Raw genomic sequence first — 26,235 nt, forward strand, 5'->3', positions numbered from 1 at the left:
GTCCCGCCCACAACCTCGTTTGGCCCCGCCTTCCAGCCCGGAGACAGCGCCTGCTGGGTGTCCAGACTGTGAAGCCCTCCCCGGCCTGGCTTCCGCCTGCTCCTGTCACCCCCGTGCTCGGGCTGCCCTCTGCAGTGCCTGATTGCACTGGCAATCTCGTGGCTCGAGCACAGATCTGAGCACCGAGAGCACATTGTGCAAACGTTCCTAAAGTCCTGGCCACCCCTCGTCCTAGTCATGTCTGACTGTCACGCTCCAGAAGGAGATTGTAGCTCAAGGCCACGCTGCGCGCAGGTAGAGGCGGGGCCCCTGGAGCCTTTAATCCCGGGTAGTGGTTAGCGGGCCGGGCCGGGCCTGGGCTGGGCTGGGCTGGGCTCTGTGCGGATCCTCTTGCTAACCCTGCTGCTGTGCATCCTCAGCTACACACGCTAGAGTCTATGACCCGCTACCCTCAGTGGCGAGAGATGTCGTTAAGAGCCTAGCCTTAACGACAGAGGAGAGTGTTTGACATCATAAGTGTGCATTTCAAAACAGCTTGTCATGTGTGAGTTTTAAAACAACCTGCCAGGTCAAAGAAGGCAACGTGAGCTCTGGAGTGAAATTGGAGCGAAGACTGCGTTCACTCTGCGTTCACCTACTGGAGGTCTGGCAGGACAGTAGGCACTTGGCTGAACTGGAGCTGTGCTTAAGTAACCAGCACTTGAACTTGGAGAAGTTGTTCTTTGCCTGTATCCGTTTATCTAAGTTAGAGAATGAACATAGGAGCGATTCTTTCTTAAGCACAAGTCAAAGGGAGTCCATCCTCAGACTCCATAAAATCTTATTCCCTTGTATATTCTTGCAGTTTTAAGGAACACTTTCTCTGCGCAGCGATACAACGTTGTAGAAAAACTAGAAGAATAAACAAAATGCAATCCTGCTAAGACTCCCAAAGAGTTGGGGGAAGTCCCTTAAAATTAGTTTTTAGTTTTTTTTTTTTAACCTTTTTTTTGTTAATTCCTTCTTCGGGCTGAAGGAAAATTCCAATTAAAAAGTCAATTCCAACTGACAAGACCGTAGGATAAGAAGGGTACAATTCCACAAAATTCCCACCACCGGAGTTCTGCATCCCATCCCCTCCCCTGACAGCTTGCCTATTCTTTACTCTGGACCAGGATCCATATGGGGTGCAGAATGTAGAAGGTCTGTCTTCTGTAATTGTTTCTCCTGTGGATATGGGTGTTGGCAGGTGGATCCATACTCCCAGCCTGTTTCTATCTTTCAAGGAGAAGATTTTATTGGTGCATGCAACCACAGTCATGTGCGAATAAATGACTTCTCCCGATTAACAGAGGCTAGAACACTGGGCAGGCAAGATTGGGCAGGGAGGAGATGTAGTGTTACAGCCAATAATGAGATGGGAGACCAAGGTGGGCAGAAAGAGAAGTTTATTACACCGTGGGCAAGAGCCTGGAATACTATAGAGTAAGTGCTAGGCCCCCAACCTTGGGTTAAACTGCCTTGTATAGTCTATTCCAAGCCTATAAACACAAGCCAGGAAGTCCAGAAGCAAAATTCAAAGCAGTTATCCCCTACAGTTACAATTACAGGGGATTTTGCAACACATCACCATAAATAACAATGATATTTTCAATAGACAGGTGCATTGTTTAGGGGGTGGAATATTTCACTTCATAGACAGAGTAGTCTGACCTAGTTCTGACCTAACTTGTTTTTATACAGCCCAGTTCTCTTTGTTTACTACTTCTTATCTACTTTTAATCTGCTTTCTTATCTGTTTTTGATTACATCTCTACTATAGTAGGATAACTCAAGTTGCTTTCTAGTCAGGTGTGTGTGTGTGTGTAGGATGAGGAGTTGTAAAACAGCTCTTTAGGTGTCACTAAGTTGTCTAATAGCACATGTGTTAATGCCCCCAACAAATAAACCCTGGTGAAATGTAATCTAAGTGAACACCAAAGAGAGCTTTAATCAGAGGATTCTCAAATCATGCATCTCAGATAATTTGGTGGGTGGGTATGCTTACTTTACTATGTAGTTATCAAAAAAAAAACTGAGATAGTCTGTCAAGATCTGGAACCCTCTGGCTTCTTGTTAAACTTAAGAACGTCCCACTCAGCCTGAATTGAGTTGGTAATAAGTACCGTTTTTAATGGTCTGTGTGTTTGCCAGGTCACCCCAGTTCCACTACTCACACAAGCTTTGCATTTGAGGATCTTATTTTTATTTCTTTTTAATTTCTAAATATGTATATATATATTTTGATGGAACAGAGAAAAATTGAGAGGGGAAAGGAGGGTAAAGAAGGAGAAAGAGAAATACTTGTAGTGCTGTTTTAGCACTCATGAAGCTTCTCCCCTGTTGGTGGGGACCAGGGGCTTGAACCCGGGTCCTTGTGCATGGTAGCATATGCACTTAACCAGATATGCTACTGCCCAGCTCCTCATTTAAATATTTCAACCACTCTAGACATTTCTGTTGGCCTGGTTTTAAACAAATAAGCAAATACAGCTGTGGATTTTTTATGAAGTCATAGAAATTTAGTGTAGTGTTGGGGCCCTTTTGAAGAATTAAGAAAGATGATTTCTTTAATCATAAGTAGGGTTTTTTTGGGGGGGAGACTTTTCAATTATGAGTGACTAACCACATTTATGTAGTGACAACGGTATGCCAAGCCTTACGGATATAATAAACTTAAGCTGTTAGATTCTTTCTCCTTTATATGGTTCTTTCCTTCTATATACTGCTGTTCAGTGGGAGATACAAATAATTAGGTAGATAAGGACATGATACCATTGTGTTGTGATGGGAAAGTTCAAGGTAATATGGGAGCAGAGACTTAAATGAGTTAGAGAAAGCCTCAGTGGTATATAAAGTACACAGTAAAACCTAAAGAATCAGGAAGATTGGGAGTTGGGCGGTAGCGCAGAGAATTAAGTGCACATGGTGTGAAGCACAAGGACCAGCGTAAGGATCCCGGTTTGAGCCCCTGGCTCCCCACCTGCAGGGGAGTCGATTCACAGGTGGTGAAGCAGGTCTACAGGTGTCTATCTTTCTCTCCAGCTCTCTGTCTTCCCCTCCTCTCTCCATTTCTCTCTGTCTTATCTAACAACGATGACATCAATAACAACAGCAATAAAAATACAAGGGCAATAAAAGGGAAAACAAATAAATACATAAATAAACAAATAAATTTAAAACAAACAAGCAAAAAACAATCAGGAAGATGTAGCCACATCAAATGGAGGTAAGGGTTTTCCAGGTAGAAGGAATAGTATGTATAGAATGAAGGACAAGAGTGATGTCTCCTATTGAGAGAAAGGTTTGGTGTTGATGGACACAGGATTGGGATGAGAGAAAACTGAAGAGGAGAGGAGGGTCTTAAAAGCCAATCTTACAATACAAATTTTGACACAAAGAGCAATGAGACAGAAAGATGACTGAAGAAAGTGCTGGCTAAAGTTAAAGAGACCAGTAGTTTGAGAACAAACTAGGAGCTATGGCAGTAATTGAAGAAAGAGCTGAAGGTAGCCCAAGGGACTTAAACAATAGTGTCAAGAGGAGCTGGTTATTGACTATACATCCTGTGTGCTGAGAAGAAGCCAGAGGGACATCTAGGTTTGTGATGGAATGATCCAGGCCTGGTGGTCTATATTGCTTTGCTTCATAACTATTACCTTTATTATTATATTGTGAGCTTTTTTTTTTTTATTATATTGTGAGATTTTATATTGGGACTGGAAGATAACTCACCTGCTGCCTCACCATATGCACATCCCAGGCTCCAGCCCTAACATTACATGGCAATGTGGTAGCACCAGGGAAAGCTCCAATTCTGTAGTGTCACTTTTAAAATACATACACACATACATACATACATATATATATATGTTATTGTCTTCAGCGCCTTCAATGAAGTTTTGTTGAATTAATGAATGTGTTGCCCATTTCAGTAAAATTTAGTTGCATGAATGAATGAGAGGACTGTATATGATAGTAAATACCAAAAGAAAGAATAATTGCTGTGATGGCTCAGTTTATTTTTTTATTAGTGATTCAATATTGATTTAAAAAAAAACACGTAAGATAATGGGTATAGTTTCACACTGTTTCTACAACCAGAGTTCTGTGTTCTACTCCCTCCCTTGGAAGCTGTAGTAGTTCTCCCAAGGTTACAGATATGGGTTGACTATTATTTTATTTCTACAGTTATATATATTTTTCCCTCCCCCCCACCCCCGTGGTCCTGCTTTTTCTTTCTTTCTAGGTCACACCTACATCGATTACTACTTCCAAGTGTCCTGCCTTTTTTCCCCTCTTCTGTCTCAGGGTTCTGATGGAATTGGAGTTCAGAGCCCTCTAGGCATCTTCTCCTAATATTTCTCCCCCACTGGGAGTATGGACCAAAATTCTTTTTGGTGTTCAGAAGGTGGAAAGTCTAGCATTTTTACTTCACTGGTTTCTGCGGGCTGCTAAGTGATAATTTTCCTTGATACTATAATTTTGTGGGTTTGAACAATTGAATGAAACTTTAGTAACAACAATTGCCATGTCGTTGTTATTCCTGTAGCATGGGACTTGTTAATGACTATATTTCAGTACTAGAAAAGACAAAAGGGAAGACCCATAACAATAGACCAGTTCCTATAATGTTTGCAATTTGCTGTGCAAATTGATGGTTTTAAGGTTTGGAAACCAGCAGGGGTCTTCTCATTAGCTGTATTTTGATATAAAATATCATTTATATCCCTAAAAAAAAGGAAATAGAAAATTGTACAGACCTTGAATAATTCTGGCTAGATTTTTATATAGCCGGGTCTAACAACCCCCAGCGTAGTTATATTATCAAACTTAAGAATTTTAACTTTAAAAGGAAGCTAATATTGACCATGTCACATATTTTGTTGGGTGGACTGTACCCATTATAGCTCATAATTTTCTCATTCTGTAGCTGACTAAACTGAGACCCAAAGTCATGTAGGCAAGAAATTGTGTAAGGTGAATCAGATTTTATGTCCATTCCTTTTCCTATGCTGAATCAGGACTTCAAAAAAATTTCCACAAATATTTTGCATAATCATATGCTGTTCCCCAGACTGAACTCTTGAGTTTTATACCCTTGCTTAGCTGGGAATATAGAGAAATCAATTCCTAAGCTTACTACTCTGACATTCAAAATGCTTTCTGTTTATGGCTTACAGCTCCACATAAATATTTCATTTTGCCATTCGGTTGCTGCAGCTTGTTTCATAGTGTTAGACTATATGATCTAGTGATTAATCCCAATTTTTCAAGTAATATAATAGATCCACTTTTTTTTTTTTAATCTCTAGGGTCAGGTGCCAGCACTACTAATCCGCTGCTCTTGGCAGCCATTTTTTCCCCATTTTCTTAGATAGGACAGAGAGAAATTGAGAGAGGAAGAGTAGATAGAGAGGGAGAGAGAAAGAGAGACGCCTGCAGACAGACCTGTTTCACCCACCACTCCTGAAGCGACCCCCCCCACAGGTGGTGAACAAGGGCTGGAACCCAGATCCTTGCTCAGCTCCTTGGCTTTATACTATGTGCGCTTAACCAGGTGCTCCCGCCCCACCCCCCTTTTTAATATTTTATTTCATTTACTTTTGCATAGAGACAGAAGGAAGTGGATGGGGGAGAGATAGAAAGAAAGCAGGACACCAGCGGCACTGCTTCACGGCTTATGAAGCTTCCCCCTGCTGGTAGGGACAGAGGACTTGAACCTGTGTCCTTGCACATGACATTATGTGTGCTTAACCAAGTGTGCCACCACCCGTTCTCCCCTCATCCACTTTATTTTTTTTAATTTTACTAGTAATTTAATAATAGATTTACAAAATTACCTTCCCGATCCATTTTCTAAATACTGAAAATGTAAAGTATGTTTTGTAATGATTTTTCTCTACCACTGTACAATTGCCGTAATAGATGTATGGTCAGGGCCAGTCAAATAGCTCGCTTGGATAGTGCACTGCCTTGCTGTGTGTGCAACCCAGGTTTGATCCTGGTCGCCACCACGTTGAAGGAAGCTCTGGTACTGGGGTCTCTTTTCTTTGTTGTCAGGTGGCCTTGTGCCTACCCCCCTTTATTATTATTATTATTATTTTTTAGAATTTATTTATTTATTCATGAGAGAGATAGGAGGAGAGAAAGAACCAGACATCACTTTGGTACATGTGCTGCCAGGGGTCAAACTCAGGACCTCATGGTTGAGAATCCATTACTTTATCCACTACTGTCGTATGCTTTACATTGGTTTGTTCTAGCCCTCCCCCGCCAAGAGTATTGGATGAGTCCTGTTAATTTCGCGGGCCTGCTTGGCCCCGCCCCAAGGAACCCCGGGAGAGGGTTCCTGAGTTCGAGAGTGCCAGAGTTCCTGAGTTCCTGAGTTTGAGAGTTTCAGGGTTTCAGAGTAAGAGAGAGTGCCAGAGAGAGAGAGTTCCTGGGTTCCTGAGTTCGGAGAGTTCTAGAGTTGGAGAGTTCCTGAGTTCCAGAGTAAGAGAGAGAGTGCTTGTGCCGCCGCAAAGAGACAGCAGAGTTCTATTTGGTGATTAGTTTGTCTTAGTTTGTGAATCGTTGTTCGTGAATAAAGAAATACAGCTTCCCTGCCCAGCCATTGTCTCAGCGTCTCTGTTACCCGCCGTGAAGCTAGACCAGCCCAGCAAGAGCCTTCCGAAATTTTAACAACAAATGGCGCCCAACGTGGGGCTGACCTGCGCATCTCTCAGATAAGTAAAGACAATTGGCTACCTATGCACTATGGCCTTCTCTTCTGCTTGTGAAGAGATCTCCAAAGGCCTCTGCTCTTTCTTCACGAGACTGTTTTGCTGTTTCTGGAACATTTATCTCTGGACCACTCTGTGGTTTCCACTCGCTCGGGCGAACTCAGAACAGCCAGCGGGAAGAGCCAGCGGGCTGGAGGCGAGGCACGGAGCTGCTGTTTCCACCTGGTTAAACAGCCAGCCAGCCGGCTGCGCCCAGACTACCCCGCGCACCGCGCCCGCAGCCCCGCAGCCCGCAGGAGGCCTACGCCAGCACACAAAAGCCCCAGGAGCCCAATGCCAACATGCTGGAGCCCTATGCCAAAACGCAAGAGCCCGATGCCTCCACGCTAGAGCCCGAGGCCAACACGCAGGAGCCCGAGGCCAACCCACAGGAGCCGGCTCTCCACCGCGTGGCGCAGGGCACTGGACGCATGATCCCTTCACGCTGCTCGGCCACTGTGAACAGGGCAGCAGACATGGCAGGGCCATGGGGCAGGGCCGCATCATGGCCGCCACCCCTGGGCACCTAGGCCCACGCCATCTACAAAGATGGCCTGCCTGCCCTCTTTCTATGAATTCTGGAACCATCCCGGGCCTCCCGGAACCCCGGACTCCCTGCTGAAACTGGGCACACGAGATCTCCAGCTGCTGGTCCGGTCTGAAGGCAGACAAGCTGGAGTATGCAGAGATTTGTGCAGAGATCGCAACCTGCAATTCCTAAAAGTGAAGCTGCGCGGGAAGCCACCTAAGGATGGTGAACCCCCCCCCCCCAACAACTAAGACAGTATAGATTTAAATTTGTGTTTAAAATGACATGTCTTCGTAACAAAGGTTTCTCTCCTTGTGTATTAATGACCATGTTTATGTGTATGTTTAAAGTTTGGTAAACAGTAGCTTTAAGGCTAAATTCTTACTAGTCAAAGTTAAATGAAAAAGGTTTTCAACGTAATTCTCATAAAGATAAAAATTAACTTACATTTAAAGTATGAGGTAAAAATTAGTTAACAATCAATATATTTTAACTAAGTTGGTCTAAACAAAAGGTTAAATAGACTTGTTGATATGTAAAACACTACCTTCTCTATTAGAAATGGTAGATCGCACAATGGCTATGCTAATTATTCTCATGCCTGAGGTTTCCTCTCAGGCCCACACCTACGGTGTGTCTCCATCTTGAATGGGTGTAACAAAAGGTTTAAAGATGTTGTTGATATGTAAAAGTCTCAAATTCCTTCTCTACTAGAAACGTTGGATTGTGCAGTAGATATGCTAATAAAAAGTTTTGTTTCATAGTAAGTAAGTTGCAGCCAGCTGCCTGTGGGACCCTAGGCCGTTCCCCGCCCCCAGGCAATTGCCTGTCGAGGCAAGTAGCCCCCCAGAGGCAAGAAATGTTTTTTTTTTTTTTTTCAGATATGGCCCCCTCAGGCCTTCCCTTGGCAACATGCTTGTTTTTCTTATATATGTTTCTGTTCACCCCACACCCTTGATACTATAGTCATTTGGTTAAAAAGAAAAGGGGGAATTGTCGTATGCTTTACATTGGTTTGTTCTAGCCCTCCCCCGCCAAGAGTATTGGATGAGTCCTGTTAATTTCGCGGGCCTGCTTGGCCCCGCCCCAAGGAACCCCGGGAGAGGGTTCCTGAGTTCGAGAGTGCCAGAGTTCCTGAGTTCCTGAGTTTGAGAGTTTCAGGGTTTCAGAGTAAGAGAGAGTGCCAGAGAGAGAGAGTTCCTGGGTTCCTGAGTTCGGAGAGTTCTAGAGTTGGAGAGTTCCTGAGTTTCAGAGTAAGAGAGAGAGTGCTTGTGCTGCCGCAAAGAGACAGCAGAGTTCTATTTGGTGATTAGTTTGTCTTAGTTTGTGAATCGTTGTTCGTGAATAAAGAAATACAGCTTCCCTGCCCAGCCATTGTCTCAGCATCTCTGTTACCCGCCGTGAAGCTAGACCAGCCCGGCAAGAGCCTTCCGAAATTTTAACAACACACTACGCCACCTCCCGGCCCACTTTTAATTTTTTTTTATCTTTATTTATTTATTTATTTATTGGATAGAGACAACAGCAATTGAGAGGGAAAGATGTGAGAGAGGGAGAGAGACAGAGAGATACCTACAACACTGCTTCACCACTTGCAAAGCTTTCCCCCTGCAGGTGGGGGCTGGGGGCTTGAACCTGGGTCCTTACACATTGTAATGTGTGTGCTCAACCAGGTGCGCCACCACCCAGCCCCTTTCTTATCCCCTCTATATACTAAGCTTCCTAAAATCGGATTCTTAATAGAGATGTCAGCTCAAAAAGTCACTTGATAAAATATATCATCATCATCTTTTTAAGGACAAGGAGCATCCACGATACCTGATCCCAGAACTTTGCAAACAGTTCTACCATTTGGGCTGGGTTACTGGAACTGGAGGAGGAATTAGCTTGAAGCATGGGTAAGTTTCTGATTGATTTCAATTCAGGGAATTCTTAATATAAGTAGTCCATGAAGAACCTAATACAAAAAAAAAAAAAAAAAACACCAACTGATTTATAGTTATTTGAGAGTAAGGTGTTTAAAATTTTGGATGCATACTTTAAAGTAGATTGAGTACAGATTACTAACCACTAGGAATCCTTAAAAGTATGTTTTACTGAATGAAAAGAAAGATTTTGATGAGTCAAAAGAAAGGGTTCTCCACAGAAGACAAAACAATTAGGCTTATGTTGAGACAGAAATCATGAATATTTACTAGATTTTTTTTCAGTGTCTTTCCAAGTGGATAAAGAAATAACTAATTTACAATGAAATGAAGGCTATAAAATCTTAATCTCTGACATGTTTCTGGAATAGAATTAGTATTTTTCCTCCTGAAAAATAAATTGGCTTAGTACTATTGTCTGGGGGCTGAGTAAACTGAATAACTTGACTTATTCCTTTATACTAACTCACTTTAACAAAACTGGAATAGTACAATATTTATATGCTATTGGTAATGCCCCAAGGGGGAGTGGTATTATGTAGGAAGGAATGGCATGTGAAATATAGGCAGAGCATTTTGAATGAAAAGAATTTTCTGGCATACTGCAAGGTGATGTCATTGTAATTCCATCTGCTTTAAATGACCAAGTAACTCATGAAATATTAAATGGTGGGAGCCAATAGTCTGAGCCTTAGTCAACAGCTATCACAGTTACAGATGTACTCAATCTGAAAGTACCATGTTCCACATGGCACATACATCCAACATTGTTTCATTGAAGCCTCCTCTCACCTTCAAACTACTGCTAATATATCAGTTCTACATTTTACAGATGTTCACTTATTTTGCCAGTTTTTCAGTTGACTTATTTACAACAAAGTACATTGATAACAGCATCTGTCACTGTTTCATGTATCCATACAGGAGTCGAGTTCCAATAATCTGGCTTCTTAGCTGCACTGTTTGCAATAAATCATCTTCTAAATGTTGCTTATGCTGTACTGTGTGTGTGTACAAATGTGCATGAGTGCTGCAGTTTTCCTGCACAGAATAATGTTTCCTACTAAACTGAGTTGAAATACCCCTCCCTCCCTCCCTCCCTTTCTTTCCTTCCTTCCTGCTTTCTCTCTTTCTTTCTTTCTTTCTTTCTTTCTTTCTTTCTTTCTTTCTTTCTTTTTTCTTCCTTTCTTTTGGTAACCAGAGTACTACTCAGCTCTGGTTTATGGTGATGCAGAGGATTGAACTTGAGACTTTTGGAGCCTCAGTCATGAGTCTCTTTGCATAACCATTATGCTATCTACCACCCACCCTGAAATACCCATTTCTATGGCTGAAAGAGGGATCTCTGGGGAAGGTACCTGCATTGCTATGCAAGCAATCTAGGCTCAGGCCCCAGTAACACGAGGGAGGTGCTGTGGTGTCCTTCCCCCCACCCATTCCCTCTGTGAATGATAAAGTCTCCCAGAGTGGTAAGATTATGCAAGTGCAAGACTGGTTGCAGCAAACAGTAGTAGTAGTAACAATAAGTTCTAAGTAACACACACACACACACACACACACACACACACACACACACACACACACACAGCAGTGTCAGGCTGTGGTGCACCCTGTTGAACACACACATTACCATGCGCAAAGACCCAGGTTCAGGTCCCCATTTTCCATCTGCATGAAGGAAATTTCACAAGTGGTGAAGCAGTACTGCAGTTGTCTCTCTCCCTCTCTCCCTCTCTCTCTCCTCTCCTCTCAATTTCTCTCTGCTCCATCAAGAGAAAGAAAAAGAAAAAGGAAAGGAAAGAAAATTTGGCTGCCTGAAACAGTGGTTTTGTGCAGGCACCAAGCCGCAGCAATACCCTGTTGGCAGTTAAGAAGAAAACAGCGGAACTAAAAATAGGAGACCACAGCTAAGAGGCCACAGAAAAAGCCCGAAAAAGTAGTTTATGTGACTATACAAATATAAGTAACTTTGTTTTCTTAGCAGAAATGTACTCATTCATGCTGACATTGTGTGTGGCCACAGTAAAACACTCACGGGCACCTTTTAAAATTAAATGGCTTTTATAGCATTCAATTTATATAAACCAATTTATAGGAAAGTTGCATCATCGGTGTAAAATGCATTTTCCTTAGATTCTTAATAGTTGAGGAGCTCCGCCTGGTGGTCACAGGTAGAAACAGCTTCAATTTTATGGCACTATATTGGGAATCTCATTAAGTTCTTGAATTCTAGAACAAAATGGTTATTTTTGTAGTAAAATGTTGACTTTTTCCTAGTTTTAAATGAATTTATAAGTACAAATCAAATATTTACTAGCATTATTCTCGGATTAATGAAAACTTGCTTTTCTTTTTTTTAAATATTAGGATAGAGACAGAGTAAGAGGAAAGGGAGAGAGAGAGATGTACAGCATTGATTTACTGCTTGTGACGTTTCCTCCCTGTAGGTGGGGACTGGGGCCTTGAACCAGGGTCCTGCACATTCTGCTTCATTGATACCTGGAACAAATAAACTGATGTACCAACCCAGTAGATTGTGTCCCCAGAATAGTATTAACACTACGTGCTTTAAGAACTTGAAGTTCTTATTGTTAAAGGATTCAGGGTTGTACGCATGTGTTGTTTCACCATTCCTAGGTCACTCGTTCATTCAGATAGATACAGAGAAAAATAAAAACAGAGTCAAGCACTACAAGTGTCCTCAGTACTGTACTGCTCCCATGTAGTGCTGGCACTCAAGCTGGGATCATGTACATGGCTAGGCAGGTAGCCCAGCCAGTGAGCTATTTCTCCAACCCCAGAAATGATTTATTAACCCCCCCCCCAGATATGGCAGATAACCATTTCAGCTAATGCTACTGATATGTGTATAAAAGTTGGCTTAAGACCCAGTTGAGAATTAAATAAGAAAAAGGAGACGGAGGACCGAGAGAGTAATAGTAATCATCTGAAGTCATTGTGTACAGGCTGCATCTCAGCCATCCAAATTTAGCATGTTTTGATTTCAGATATTTCTTGTTTCTTGCTAGTTGATAAATATTGAGTCACTAAACCCACTGCATGCTATCAGAATTAAAATTAATAAATTCCAGGACTGGGGAAATAGCTGAAGTTCCAGCTTCAGTCCCTGGTAAAATCATAAGCCAGAGTTGAGCAGTGCTCTGATTAGAAATTAATTAATTAGGGGCTGGGTGATGGCACACCTGGTTGAACACACATGTTACAATGTGCAAGGAGCCCCCAGTCCCCACCTGCAGGAGGAAAGCTTCAGGAGTGGTAAAGCTGTGCTGTATGTGTCTCTGTTTCTCTCCCCCTCAATTTCTGGCTGTCTTTAGATTCAATAAATAAATAAAAGTATTTAAAGTTTAATTAATTAAAAGTAGTTAATGTTCAAAATGCAAGGACCTGCGTAAGGATCCTGGTTCAAGCCCCTGGCTCCCTACCTGCAGGGGAGTCGCTTCACAAGTGGTGAAGCAGGTCTGCAGGTGTCTATCTTTCTCTCTCCCCCTCTCTGTCTTCCCCTCTCTCTCCATTTCTCTCTGCCCTATCCAACAACGATGGCAGCAATAACAACAATAATAACTACAACAATAAAACAACAAGGGCAACAAAAGGGAATAAATAAATATTATTTAAAATCACTCTGTTAAAAAAGTAGTTATGTTATAGACAACTTAAGTGAGGCATAAAATTATGTTATGAAATAACTATGTAGATACATTATGAAATCTTGCATTTAAGGTAGTGCTGGAGATTGAATCTGAGACTTTCAGAGCCTCAGGAATGGAAGTCTTTTACATAATCATATGCTGTTCCCCAACCTGAACTCTTGAGTTTTATCCCCCTTGCTTAACTGGGGATATAGAGAAATCAGTTCCCAAGCTTAATACCTTGACATTCAAAATGCTTTTTGTTTATGGCTTACAAGTCCACGTAAATACTTTACTTTCAGTTGTTGGCACATTTCCCTCCTAAAATAGAAGCTCTTGTCATCTTTGTATTTTATCCAAATCTCTTTCTTTATAGGTATAAGTATACTTTTCCAAAAGCTATTTAGCTAATCTTTTAATTATCCAAAGTTGATCAAACTCTAAACTGATTTTTCATTGTACAAAGGCAGTAGTAAAAGCAGATTTAGCTTACCAAATCACTTGAATAAACAAAATAAATACCCAGGACTTTCCCACTTTGTAGATAGATTCTATTTACCAGCAGACCATTTTGTCTGGGTCTGTCTTTCTCTGTTCCCAGGACTGCATACATTTCTCCCCCCACACAAGAAGACCTGATACCACTGTTCCACTCACCAATGGAAATGATAAGGCTTTGTCCCATGCATGTTATCTTGAGTTTCTCTCATGTTACACAAGGACAAAAGATTTAGCTCACTGGTATGTGTTTGCAAAGGACTCTTTAGGTACCTACCTCTAGTTCCAGAATACACCAATCTATGGTTTTCTAAGTAACAAGTGTTCTAAAGCAGGAGCAATTTTGTGAAAAATAAATGGCTTTAATGAAGGCTTCTCTGTGCTTGGGACTTCCTTCCCATGAGCAGGTGTTTGTGTTGTAGACAGAGCTTGTGTTTTGCCTTAGGTTTATGTCAGTTCCCAGCCTGGAGGCTTATTAATGACACCAATTTTGACAACTTGACTCAATGTTGGCCATCAACCCTGTGCTCAGATTCAGTAAGAAACAGTTGCTATTTATTCAGTGTTCTTACATTCCTGCCTTAGTGGCAGAAGTCAGAGTATGTAAATAGGTGGTCTTGGCATTCATTTTTGCATGTATAGGTGACAACTTTTTAAAAAAAATTTTTTTTTCATTTTGTTTGTTTTGGATAGTGACAACAAAAGTGAGAGAGAAGGGGGAGGGAGAGAGACAGAAAGACACCTGCAGCACTGTCTCACCACCGCTTGTGAAGCTTTCCTCCTTGCAGGTGGGGACCAAGGGCTTGATCCTTGGCCGTTGGGCATTCATTGTAGCTATCATGTGTGCGCTACCAGGGGCGCCACCACCCCCACCACCACCACCCCCCCAGTGGCAGGTGTCTGTTTAATATCCTTTAGTAGCCGCTGAAACTGATCCGTGAGCTGAAGGAACCTTGTTGACAGAGAATTTAGAAAAGTTTTGTGTTTGTTTTGCTTTTCTCTCAAGACCTTGAGAGAATCAAACTGGTGATGAATGGGAAGGTGCGGCATCTCCTTTGTCACAGCATCCTGAAGAAGATCTCCTCATGGAAGCATTGATTTTATAATCTAAATTCCTTCTTCATTTATCTCTCTCCTCCCCCCCCCCTTTCATGTCTTCAGGGTTATTGCTGGGTCTTGGTGCCTGCACTATGAATCCACTGCTCCTGGAGGCTATTTTTCCCCTTTTGTTGCCCTTGTTTTTTTTATCATAGATGTGCTTATTTTTTTTGCTGTCATTGTTGTTGTATAGAACAGAGAGAAATAGAGGGAGGAGGGGAAGACGGCGAGAGAAAGATAAACACCTGCAGACCTGCTTCACTGCCTGTGAAGCGACCCCCTTGCAGGTGGGGAGCTAGGGGCTCCAGCTGGGATCCTTATGCCAGTCCTTGGACTTCACGCCACTTGCGCTTAACCTGCTGCGCTACTGCCCGGCCCCTATAGTCTAAAATTTTGCGGTTCTTACTACTATTGAAAGATATTTTCAAATACATGAGCTTTTCAAATGTAAAGCATACTGTTTTATACAAAAATAAATAAATAATGCTGTCATTTAATTAACTGTCCAGCAGAGGTCTCTGAACTTCATGTTTTATACTAGGCTTTTTCAAATAGTAAAATTAAATCTAATTTCTTGCAAGACAAATCTTCTAGTGAACATGTACTACCAGAGTTGGATTTTTGAGTAACTTGTATTTCACATATAATGAGGTCTTCTCTGTTTATTAGTGGTGCTTAAATCTTGTGTTTTCAGATTTTTCTATTTCCCTAGCTGGGTAAAAACCACTGATATTACACCATAAAATGAAATAATTATATAGGAAAGCATAGGCGATAAAAGCAATTATCAAAATTTTACCGTGTCATCAGCGCTACGGTAATTTGGTATTCATTTTCTACGGCTTAAGCCATTAGTTGAATCAGATGTCTGTTGGAATGACTGTAAAGAGCATTGATGGTTGAATTATAAGGATAAAACTTTCTTTGTGCACTAAGCAGAACATTAGAGTTAAATAAATACTAACATCTATATATTTTTTTATCACCAGCAATGAAATCTACATTGCTCCTTCAGGAGTGCAAAAGGAACGGATTCAGGTATGGAAAAGGAACCTTTTTTTTTTTTTTGCCTCCAGGGTTATTGCTGGGGCTCGGTGCTGGCCATTTAATTAATTCATTGACTAATTAACTAACTAATTTTTACTTATATTTACAGGATAGGACAAAGAGAAACTGAGGGAGAAGGGGGAGAGAAAGATAGACACTTGCAGACCTGCTTCACTGCTTATGAAGCGACTCCCCTGCAGGTATCGAGCAGGGGACTCCGACTGAGATCCTTGGTGCGGGTCCTTGCACTTTGTACTATGGTCGCTTAACCCAGTGCTCCACTGCCCAACCCCCAAAAGAAACCTTTCTTAAACACTAATAACCTTTTCCTCTTTTCTACATTATTGTTTTGTAAACTGGAATCCAATTCTAAATACTATCTTGAATGGCGATTCTATTGCAATGACTTAAGTAACCAATCAACAACACTGTTAGAATTTTGCTAATATGATAAATGCTCTTCATGTAGACAGTAGGTTCTGAAATATCATTCAGCCTCTAGAGGGCAAAAGTCAATAATAAATCTTAAGTATAGTTAAATAACTTTTCAGTGTTTACAGTTATCCTTAGTAAGCTTCTGGGGTAATCGGATTATTAGTTGCAAATGAACTAACATAATTCATATTAGTAATAGCAAAACTATTCCAAGTTAAAGTTGTAACATTTTATTTCAGGTTTTTGAAACAAATTGTTCTGTATGAATGCTAGTGTAATGCTCTAATTCCAGTTAAAACAAGCCACTACTTCTAGGTCATAATGCTTCATTAATAACACATCATATTGTAGTTAGCAATAAAATGTACCAAGTGGTAAAATGTACCAAGTAAGAAGTAGGCATGCATTGTTAGGAAAAAATCTGTGGGTCTACATAATTCGTTAGAACTTTAAGAGTAATTCACATTACTGACTTTAACATTTCTGAATACCAGTTCAGTTTCTCAGGAGATAAAACTTTTCTCTGTTCTTCCTCATGTTACATGTAAAACCAACCCGTCTTAGAATGATACTTTGTCTATATAGTCTCTATGAAATATGACTGTGAAGTGACAGGGCAAAGTTGAGAAGCTTAGTTGATGAAATGGTAGCCATATATGGATATCTGGCGCGCATGTGCATGATTGTGCACGTGTGTATTTTCATTCTCCATAAATTCTAGAAGGAGATTCTTTAAATTCTTGCCAGTATTTTTATCTGTAGAAACCATTTTTATTGGGGCTGGGCAGTGGCACACCTGGTTAAGCGCACACGTTACAATGCACAAGGACCCAGTTTCGATCCCATGGTCCCCATCTACAGGGGGAAAGCTTCACGAGTGGTGAAGTAAAAAGAAAACATTTTCATTTCTCAAAATGACCAGTATATTTGACTAACAATAGTTAGATGAATCTTTTCAAATACCAGCTTAAAGTGTACACATCTAAGTATTCTCTGTGACGGCTCCACTTGATATTTTATAATCCTTTGTTTCTTTTTCCTTCTCTACAAATAGCCTGATGACATGTTTGTTTGTGACATAAACGAAAAGGACATAAGTGGACCTCCACCAGAAAAGAAGCTTAAAAAAAGCCAGTGTACACCTCTTTTCATGAATGCTTACACAATGAGAGGTAGGCAGAGCATGTGATTCAGCATAAAGGATATCTGTATAGTGAGCTTCCCTAAATGTTGTTATTACTGTGTTACCATTTCTTGAATGCCTGTGCTATGTTATGTTCAAGACCTTTAAAGGTGTTCACTTACTTGGTTCTTTGTCAACTTTGCAGAGTATCAATTCCTCCTCCATTTCATATATGAGAGAACAGAGACTCTGGGAAGATTTCTCCAAATCTAACTTGTTGTCTTAAAGGTCAGAGTAGTCTGAGTTTAATTCCAGGATCTGTTACTACTTTGGACAACTGATCTTGCATCTCTGAACCCACATTTCCTTGAACACTAAATGGGGACAGTAGAATTTACCTCTGTGGTTGTTGTGATGCTGCAAAAGAAAAAAAAAAAAAAGCATATTTAAAGAGGAATTGTCCTGTGGTGCCTGGAATATAAGAATTCCTCATTATATAGCAGTATGATTATGATTTCCACAATCACTATAGCTATACTGCAGACTATCTAAAATATATTGCTTAAGGGATGCCAGTGGTACACTTTAAACTTTAGAAGGAGATTCTTTAACTTCTTGTCAGTATTTTTATTTGTAAAAAAATTATTTTATTGGGGCTAGGCAGTGGTGTGCCTGGTTAAGTGCACACATTACAGTGCATGGGAACCTGGGTTGAAGCCCTTGGTCCCCACTTACAAGGGAGAAGTTTCACAAGAAGTGAAATAGTGTTGCAGCTCTCTCTCTCTCTCTCTCTCTCTCTTTTTCTCTCCTTCCCTCCTCCACCCACCTCTCTTCATTTCGTTTCTCTCTGCTTTTCAAGAAAAAAAGATAAAAAATTATGACTGCCAGGATAAATAAGCAGGCATCACATGGCCCCAGAGATAACCCTGGTAGGGGAAAAAAAAAGCTTCCTTGAGTGACTGTATTGTATTGTACTGGGTAAATTAGGTAAATGTTACTTTATTTGCTTTCTAATGCTACTACTACTTAACACCCCTACTACTTTCTCCTTCTCTCCTACCTTTCTTTTCACCAGAAACTTATCATTTTATGCTCAAAAAAAGTTGGTAACCATATGTATTATTAATGGGTGTACGTGTATGTGTAGATGTATTTTTCCCTCTGGAAGGCATGACAGTCTTCACCGAACATGGACTTTTTTTCTCCTGCAGGCGCAGGTGCAGTGATCCATACCCACTCGAAAGCTGCTGTCATGGCTACCCTTCTCTTCCCAGGACGGGAGTTTCGAATTTCTCATCAAGAGATGATAAAAGGAATTAAGAAATGTACCTCAGGAGGATATTATAGGTATTTTTTTTCTTCTGTTTCTGCCTAAAGAACTTGACAGGCATTTTTTTTTTTAATTTTGTTTGTTTGTTCTGTTTTGTTTTTAGCATTTATTGAAATGTGTGATTTAGTGACTTGGGAGATGGCGCAGTGGAGAATGTGTTGGGTTCTCAAATCATGAAGTCCTGAGCGTATGCCAGAATGATGACCTGGTTCTTCTTCCCCTTTCCCACCATCTCTTTCGTTGCTAAATAAATGGAAGCAACTCTTTACGAAAAAAGAAAAAGAAAAAAGAAGTGTTGTGGCATCTCTAGGAAGCACTACCCCACTTAATATGAGACTCCCAAATATTTTCTGAGTAATGTAAATCAGATGCCTCCTCTTCTTTCTAACTCTCTGTCTCTCTGTTTTTTTTTTTTTTTTTTTCTCTTTTGCTTCTTCTTTCTCTCTCATACACACACATGGTAAATTACTAACAACTTGAATAATGAGTTGTTCATTAGAATAAAGTATAGAAAACTTGAACTGTGATTTTAGAAATGGAACGATTATATTCCTGTGCTTAAACTCTCAAAGAGTAAGACTCACCTTTACTTTGTCTTCATGAAATTTAAACCCTAACTAACATTTGTAATGTGTGTGCTTACCCAGGTGTACCACTGTGTGGCCCCCTGACTAAAATTTCACGATGTTTTGATTTAATGTAGTGTTTCTAAACTATTTTTACATTTATACAAGTTTTATAATGATCTTAATTAAGTAGCTCTCTTGGATCTGTACTTTTTTTCTATGTGAAAAATGACACAGATAATAGGACCAGAGAGGCTTTTTAGATAAAATCAGATAAATCCTCCAGCCCACAAAAATGTAGTAATTATTTGTAAATCTAGAATATAAATGGCGTGAAGAAACATGTTCCCGGTGTTCAGGCACAAGCTAAGCACTTCACGTGGATGGGTTGGCATTCTTATTCCTGAGCCTTCACCCTTCTTAATTTCCAAAAGACCTGATTCTTACATGCCTCAGTTTAAGGAAAAGGTGCCAGTTCTTTCTGAAGTGTTCTTACAGCAATATCGTATTGTTACTGCATGTCACAGAGTGTACATGTTTAAACTGGCTTGCTGAGAAATTAATTCAATTTGATTTTAGCCAGTATTTGTTGTGTGCCTAAAGCATTCCTCAGCACTGTGGAACACCTATTCACAAAAGCTAAATATTGAAATTATGAAAGTGTACAAACAGAAGAAAATGAAGCCCCATCTTGCCTTTTCCATATCTGGATCTTAAAGGAGATGTGCTATGTGTTCTATCAGTCTCATCAGCATTGGATCGCTTAGGCAAAGAAAGAAAAGCAGGTCAGAAGAACATGTGAGAGATGGGTGGAGGACTATAGCACATGAATGAACAGAAGCCTCTTGCCATATATAACACAGCATAGATAGTTCATATTTTGAAGGTTTTACAGTTTAAAGAATACAAGCTTTCAGGCTCGGCCTGTGGCACACTGGTAGAATGAGCATGTTACAGTGGTCACAGTTACAGATGTGTGCAGCCTGAAAAGATCATGTTCCACATGGTACTTAGATCCAACTTTTTTTTTTTTTTTTTAACCAGAGCGTTGCTCAGCTCTGGTTTATGGTGATGTAGCACATCGAATCTAGGACCTTGGAGCCTCAGGTATGAGAGTCTCTCTGCATAACCATTATGCTGTCTACCTTAGCACTGTCCAACATTCTTCCAAGGACCCAGGTTAAACCCCTAGTCCCCACCTACAGGAGGACAAATTTCACAAGTGGTGAAGCAGGACTGCAGGTCTCTCTCCTCTCTCCCTCTGTCTACTCACCTCTCAATTTCTCTCTGTCTCTATCCAATAAGTTAATTTTTTTTTTTTTAAAAAAGAATACAAACTTTGAGATACCCTTTGTAACTCTCTTTGAATCTATCTAAAAAAATAAGTAACTAGATCATTTTTACAGCTAAGAGGGTAGTGATATTTTATCAGAATATGGGGTGGCAAACGCTAGAAGAAGAAGAATATGGGGAGACTCCTGGAACAGATTTTCAAAGAAAGGCTGGGTGAAATAGGAAAGGGAAGTTTTGATAGTCTATATTCTTTTTTAAATAAGCCACCTTGAAAAAAGACAAAGCCTCAAACATTTTGTTCTTATGGGGAGACGTATTATATATTTTTATTTTATTTAATTTAGAAAAAGAAAACACTGACAAAACCATAGGATAAGAAGGGTACAACTCGACACAATTCCCACCACCAGAACTCTGTATCCCATACTCTCCCTTGATAGCTTTCCTATTTTTTAACCCTCTGGGAGTATGGACCCAAGGTCATTGTGAGATGCAGAGGGTGGAAAAGGTCTGGCTTCTGTAATTGCTTCCCTGCTGAACATGGGCGGTGACAGGTCACTCCATAATCTCAGCCTGCCTCTCTTTCCCTAGTGGGGCAGGGTTCTGGGGAATTGGAGCTCCAGGACACATTGGTGGAGTTGTCTGTCCAGGGGAGGCATCATGGAACCTGGTGGCTGAAAAGAGAGTTAACATATGAAGCTATATAAATTGTTGACTTATCGTGAATCTAAAGGCTGGAGTAGTGCAGATGAATTATATTTTTATATAACGTCACACACATATACACGCACACGCACCTACGTATGTATATAAACACACCCCTTAGAAGACATATACTTATGGTTGAGTGAGAAGAACGCTGACACTGGTGCTCTTCCACATTGAACTTAATGAGGATTAATTAATGCTATCTGTAAAATGAGAGGCTTGGGTTGAGTTACTTTTCAGATCCTACTTTGATGTAAAATGATTTCGCCAAAAATATGTCTGATTTTCCAGTATGTGCTAGAAAAAAAAATTGAGTTTATGCCTTTTCTGGCCAATACTAGGAAATATTAGGGATTAGTGTTAAATGCCTTATGTACTTAAAAATAGCGGACCAAGTTATATATCACATGAGAGCCGCTTAAACTGTACCTGTGTTAAAGTAGTCATTTCCAGTGTTAATTTTTAAGAGATGGGGAGAGTGAGAACCAAATCACCACTCTGGCACAGGCCATGCGTGGACCTTCTGCTTGAGAGCCAGTGCTTTATCCTCTGTGTCACATCCCAGGCTGCAGTTTTCGGCTTTTTGTTGTTGTTAAGTTTAACCATTACCAAAGCTGGGGGCTGGAAGGGTGAACAGAAGTTGCAAGGCAAGGAAAAAAATCATTCAGAAAAAGAAAATAAGGTGGGGGCTGGACAGTAGCACAGCAGGTTTAGTGCTCATGGTGTGAAGCGCAAGCACCAGCCTAAGGAACCCGGTTCAAGCCCCTGGCTGCCCGCCTACAGGGGGTTTGCTTTACAGGCAGTGGAGTAGGTGTGCAAGTGTCTATCTTTCCCCTCTCTCTGTCTTCCCTTCCTCTCTCGATTTCTCTCTGTCCTATCCAACAACAATGACAGTGATAACAACAACAATAATAATAACCAAATCAACGATAAACAACAAGGGCAACAAAAGGGGTAAAATGGCTTCGTAGTGCAGGCACCGAGCCCCAGTGATAACCCTGGAGGCAAAAAAAAAAAAGGTTTGATTGGCTATAAATGATTTCAGGGCAACTTCATTTTACCAGTAACTAAGTTATTTGTTTAAATACTATTGTGGTTTCATCACACATACTTACCACAAACAGTGACAATAGAATTCTAATGCTGGGAGTCGGGTGATAGCACAGCAGATTAAGCGCAGGTGGCGCAAAGCGCAAGGACCAGCATAAGGATCCCGGTTCGAGCCCCGGCTCCCCACCTGCAGGAAGTTGCTTCACAGCTGGTGAAGCAGGTCTGTAGGTGTCTTTCTCTCCCCCTTTCTGTCTTCCCCATCTCTCTCGATTTCTCTCTGTCCTATCCAACAACAATGACATCAACAATAACAATAATAACTACAACAACAATAAAATACAACAAGGGCAACAAAAGGGAATAAATAAATAAATAGTTAAACAAAAAAAAAGGACTTTAGTGGTCCGGTCTGGGAGGTGGTGCAGTGGATAAAGCATTGGATTCTCAAGCATGAGGTTCTGAGTTCAATCCCCGGTAGCACATGTACCAGAGTGATGTCTGGTTCTTTCTCTCTCTCTCTCCTTCTATATTTCTCATAGATAAATAAATAAATAAATTCTTTTTTTGTTTTTTAAAAAACGGATTTTAAAAAAAAGAATTCTAACGCTACAGCTTTGAAAACATTCTGAAAATATTTTCATACCTTTAATAATTATTTCCAGAAGGCTCTTGCCTGTCCAGTACCACAAGCCACACCTTTATTTACTTATTTGCCTATCTGACATGCTTTGGGGTCCTATGGAAAGAAAATAAAATGATTTTTGCTGCTGGGAAATCCTACTTATCAAGTAGTTCAATAGTTAATCCTTCCAACTCCTCTGATTCTGAGATCTACCATTTCTCATATCCTGTTAAAAATATTATAATTATATCTGCTTCAAGGAAATACTTGTATGATCTTGATATTTTTTTTTTGTTAGGTTTAGTAAGTATCCTATACATATTTCTGCCACATATCGTTAGGATTAGAACAATGCCTGCCAAATTCTCAACATGTATTTGGATACATATGTTTAGGCAGGAACACAGAGTAGTAACCTGCAACATCTTGTTCATAATTGAAAGTGGCTTTTCAGCTATAAAGAGAGTGCCTTTGTTTTTAAAAGAAAATAAATGACGCATCATGTTTTACAGATATGATGATATGTTAGTGGTCCCCATTGTTGAAAATACACCTGAGGAGAAAGATCTCAAAGAACGAATGGCTCGTGCAATGGATGAATACCCAGACTCCTGTGCAGTGCTTGTCAGACGTCATGGAGTATATGTCTGGGGAGAAACATGGGAAAAGGCTAAAACCATGTAAGCATAAATCAGAGAACACCCAGGACAAGTCATCACACTCTCCTTGTCAACAAGAATGAAATATTTTTAATGATTTAAAAGGAAGTATGATTTGGTGTGTGTTATTGGCTACATTTGTTTAAATTTAAATTCAAATATCACTCATCAAATATCAAATATTATATACATATTTCTAGATATTCTATTCATTTATACTGCCTGTCTTTGTGTGTGTATTCATTTATTGGGTAGGCTTATATTTAGCAAGACTGTTTTGCCTTTTTTATTTTTAAATGATTTACTAATGGTTTAGAACTATGTTATGTGCACTTTGATATAAGGCGGACAGCCTTCTTAAAATCTGAGGCTGGATATATATATATATATACACATATATATACATATATAATATTATATAATAATATATTATTTACTATATTTTGTAATGTGACACATAATTAAATTTATATAAGTACTACATTTTGTTCTTTTGTTAGGACAGAGGGAAATTGAGAAGGGGAGATATAGATAGATAGATAGATATAGACAGACACACACACACACCTGCAGCAGTGCTTCACCACTCATGAACTTCCATCCCTGCAGGTGGGGACCAGGGCCTTGAACCCAAGACCTTGCATGTGGTAGCATGTGCGTTCAACCGAGTATACTACTTGCCTTGCCACTCTATGCACTGTCTTTAAAAGTCCTTTTATTTTCTGAAACTTACATACTAATAGTTGCAAACATGATCCCTTTCTATGTTTGAATAATGTTGAGGCAAAATGAAAAACAATCTTGGTCTGAAACTGAAAAATAAAGATATATTAGGAAAGGGTTGATTTGTTGGAGAGAAGTGTGCCTATCGGAATTGAAGTTTTCTGTTACTAAGCATTCTCAGTTTTCTCTTTTTTAATTTCCTTTATAGGTGTGAGTGTTACGACTATTTGTTTGATATTGCTGTATCAATGAAGAAAATTGGACTGAATCCTTCAGACATCCCAGTTTCAGAAAATGGAATTGTATAAGCCAGTTGAAAGTTTATTTGTATACTGAGGCAAAGTTTACCCTAATCAATTGAAAACTTGACTGTTTTTTAAATGAACTACAGATTGCCATGAAGCTATTAATTTGTTACCAAAGATTGCAGATTATCTCCCTGAATCTCTACTGACATTGAATTGTATTTTCTTATATTGCTGTAATTTTAACAACAATGAAATGGAATTAAATTTTTATAATGGTTTATGTCTATTTTAAGTTCTATTTAAGGTATTTCCCCTTTATTTATATTTTTAAAACATTTTTATTATTATTTATTTTCCCTTGTTTTGTTGTTGTACTTGTTGTTGGATAGGACAGAGAGAAATGAAGAGAAGAGAGGAAGACAGAGAAGGGGAGAGAAAGATAGACACCTGCAGACCTGCTTCACCACCTGTGAAGCAACTCCCCTACAGGTGGGGAGCCAGGGGCTCGAACCAGGATCCTTATGCCGGTCCTTGCGCTTTGCGCCATGTGCGCTTAACCCGCTGCGCTACTGCCTGACTCCCCTTTATTTCTTTTTTATATAGCCAAAGAATTCCTCTAATTATATTATCTAGTGATAATGAAATTAATTGGAAAATTTTACTTAGTATGGAATGAATTTTTTTGTCTGAATATCTGTAACATAAATTGATGTGAAAAGGTTAAATATATCCCTCCACGTTGATAATAGAACAGTCTTACAGGTTTCCCATATATGGTACAGTGCTTCTTTATCTCTCATTTTATTTTGGGATTGACTGTGAAATTCAGATCAGGTGATATTAACTCAGACTCTCTTTACCTAGTCAACCCTGAGCCACTCAGTGATATAACCCCAAAATACACCCTTTTGTTGTGGGGGGGGGAGCATTAGGAGTGTGGGGGCACTGTAGCCAAAAAATATCAACTAATCATAAATGTTTTATTTGGTTGATACTTTTTGTTTTTTCCAAAATTGAAAGACAAAACCCAATAATGTATCATATCTGAAATATTAATCACCTATTTATCATCTTCTGCCCTTTGAACTCATTAACTAGGGTTCTTTTTTCCCTTTTCCTTTCTTCTTTTTCTGTCTTTGTCATTTTTTTCTCCCCACCAGAACACTTATTATCTCTGGCTTATTGTGGGGTACTGCAGTTTGAACCTTGGACTTTGGAGCTTCAAGTATGAGAGTCTCCTTGCATAAACATTATGCTATCTCCCCTGCCCTCTTTCTTTCTTCCTCTTTTTCCTTTCTCTTCCTTTCTCTTTCCACTTTTTTTTTCCTTCTTCCTTTCTCTTTCTCTCCCCCTCTTCTTTTTTTTTTTTCTTTTGCCTCCAGGGTTATTGCTGGGGCTTGGTGCCTGCACTATGAATCCACTGCTCCTGGTGGCTTTTTTCCATGATTGTTGTTGCTAAGACTCATCACCCCTCACCTCATCTCTTTCTAACTTTCCTTCTTTCTTCCTCCTTCCCTATCCCCTTCCCACCTCCCCCTCTCTCCCTCCCTCCCTTCCTTCCTTCCTTCCTTCCTTCCTTCCTTCCTTCCTTCCTTCCTTCCTTCCTTCTTTCCTTCCTTCCTTTTTACCAGAACTCTGCTAAGCTCTGATTTATGGCAGTGCTGGGGGATTGAACCTCAACACCTAAGCCATGAAAGTCTTTTATTTATTTTTTTGGCCCATTTTTATTCACGTCTATGGTTCTGCCTTCACTTTCTTTCTAAGTTACACCTATTCCTATTACTACTTCCGAGTGTCCTTCCTTTTTCCTCTTCTCTCTCAGATAAGTGAAATAGTGCCTGACTTCTTCAGGTGGTTTCCAGATTAGCTTCCTTTTCGATGATGGTATAAAAACAAAAATTTCAGCAAAAGCTACAAAAGTCATAGGCCCCTAAGAACATACCTAAATT

The 26,235-nt window shown here is 40.1% G+C and overlaps 1 protein-coding gene across 1 annotated transcript; it reads left to right on the forward strand.

The window, feature by feature from the left end:
- Positions 1-74: 74 nt before the first annotated feature.
- APIP (APAF1 interacting protein) lies at positions 75-24,564 on the forward strand. Its single transcript, XM_007521819.3, has 7 exons — positions 75-294; positions 9,109-9,209; positions 15,472-15,520; positions 17,019-17,136; positions 18,299-18,434; positions 23,169-23,336; positions 24,247-24,564. The coding sequence occupies exons 1-7, from the start codon at positions 238-240 to the stop codon at positions 24,344-24,346; spliced, it is 729 nt and encodes a 242-aa protein (XP_007521881.1). The 5' UTR covers positions 75-237; the 3' UTR covers positions 24,347-24,564.
- The last annotated feature ends 1,671 nt before the right edge of the window (positions 24,565-26,235 follow it).

This window comes from Erinaceus europaeus, chromosome 17, assembly GCF_950295315.1.
Source record: "Erinaceus europaeus chromosome 17, mEriEur2.1, whole genome shotgun sequence".
NCBI classification, from domain to species: Eukaryota; Metazoa; Chordata; class Mammalia; order Eulipotyphla; family Erinaceidae; genus Erinaceus; species Erinaceus europaeus.

Coding starts and splice junctions, on each gene's coding strand:
- APIP (XM_007521819.3), top strand. CDS start 238: ATGTCTGACTGTCACGCTCCAGAAGGAGATTGTAGCTCAAGGCCACGC. Junction 295..9,108: donor CAAGGCCACGCTGCGCGCAG/GTAGAGGCGGGG, acceptor CATCTTTTTAAG/GACAAGGAGCATCCACGATA. Junction 15,521..17,018: donor TGCAAAAGGAACGGATTCAG/GTATGGAAAAGG, acceptor CTCTACAAATAG/CCTGATGACATGTTTGTTTG.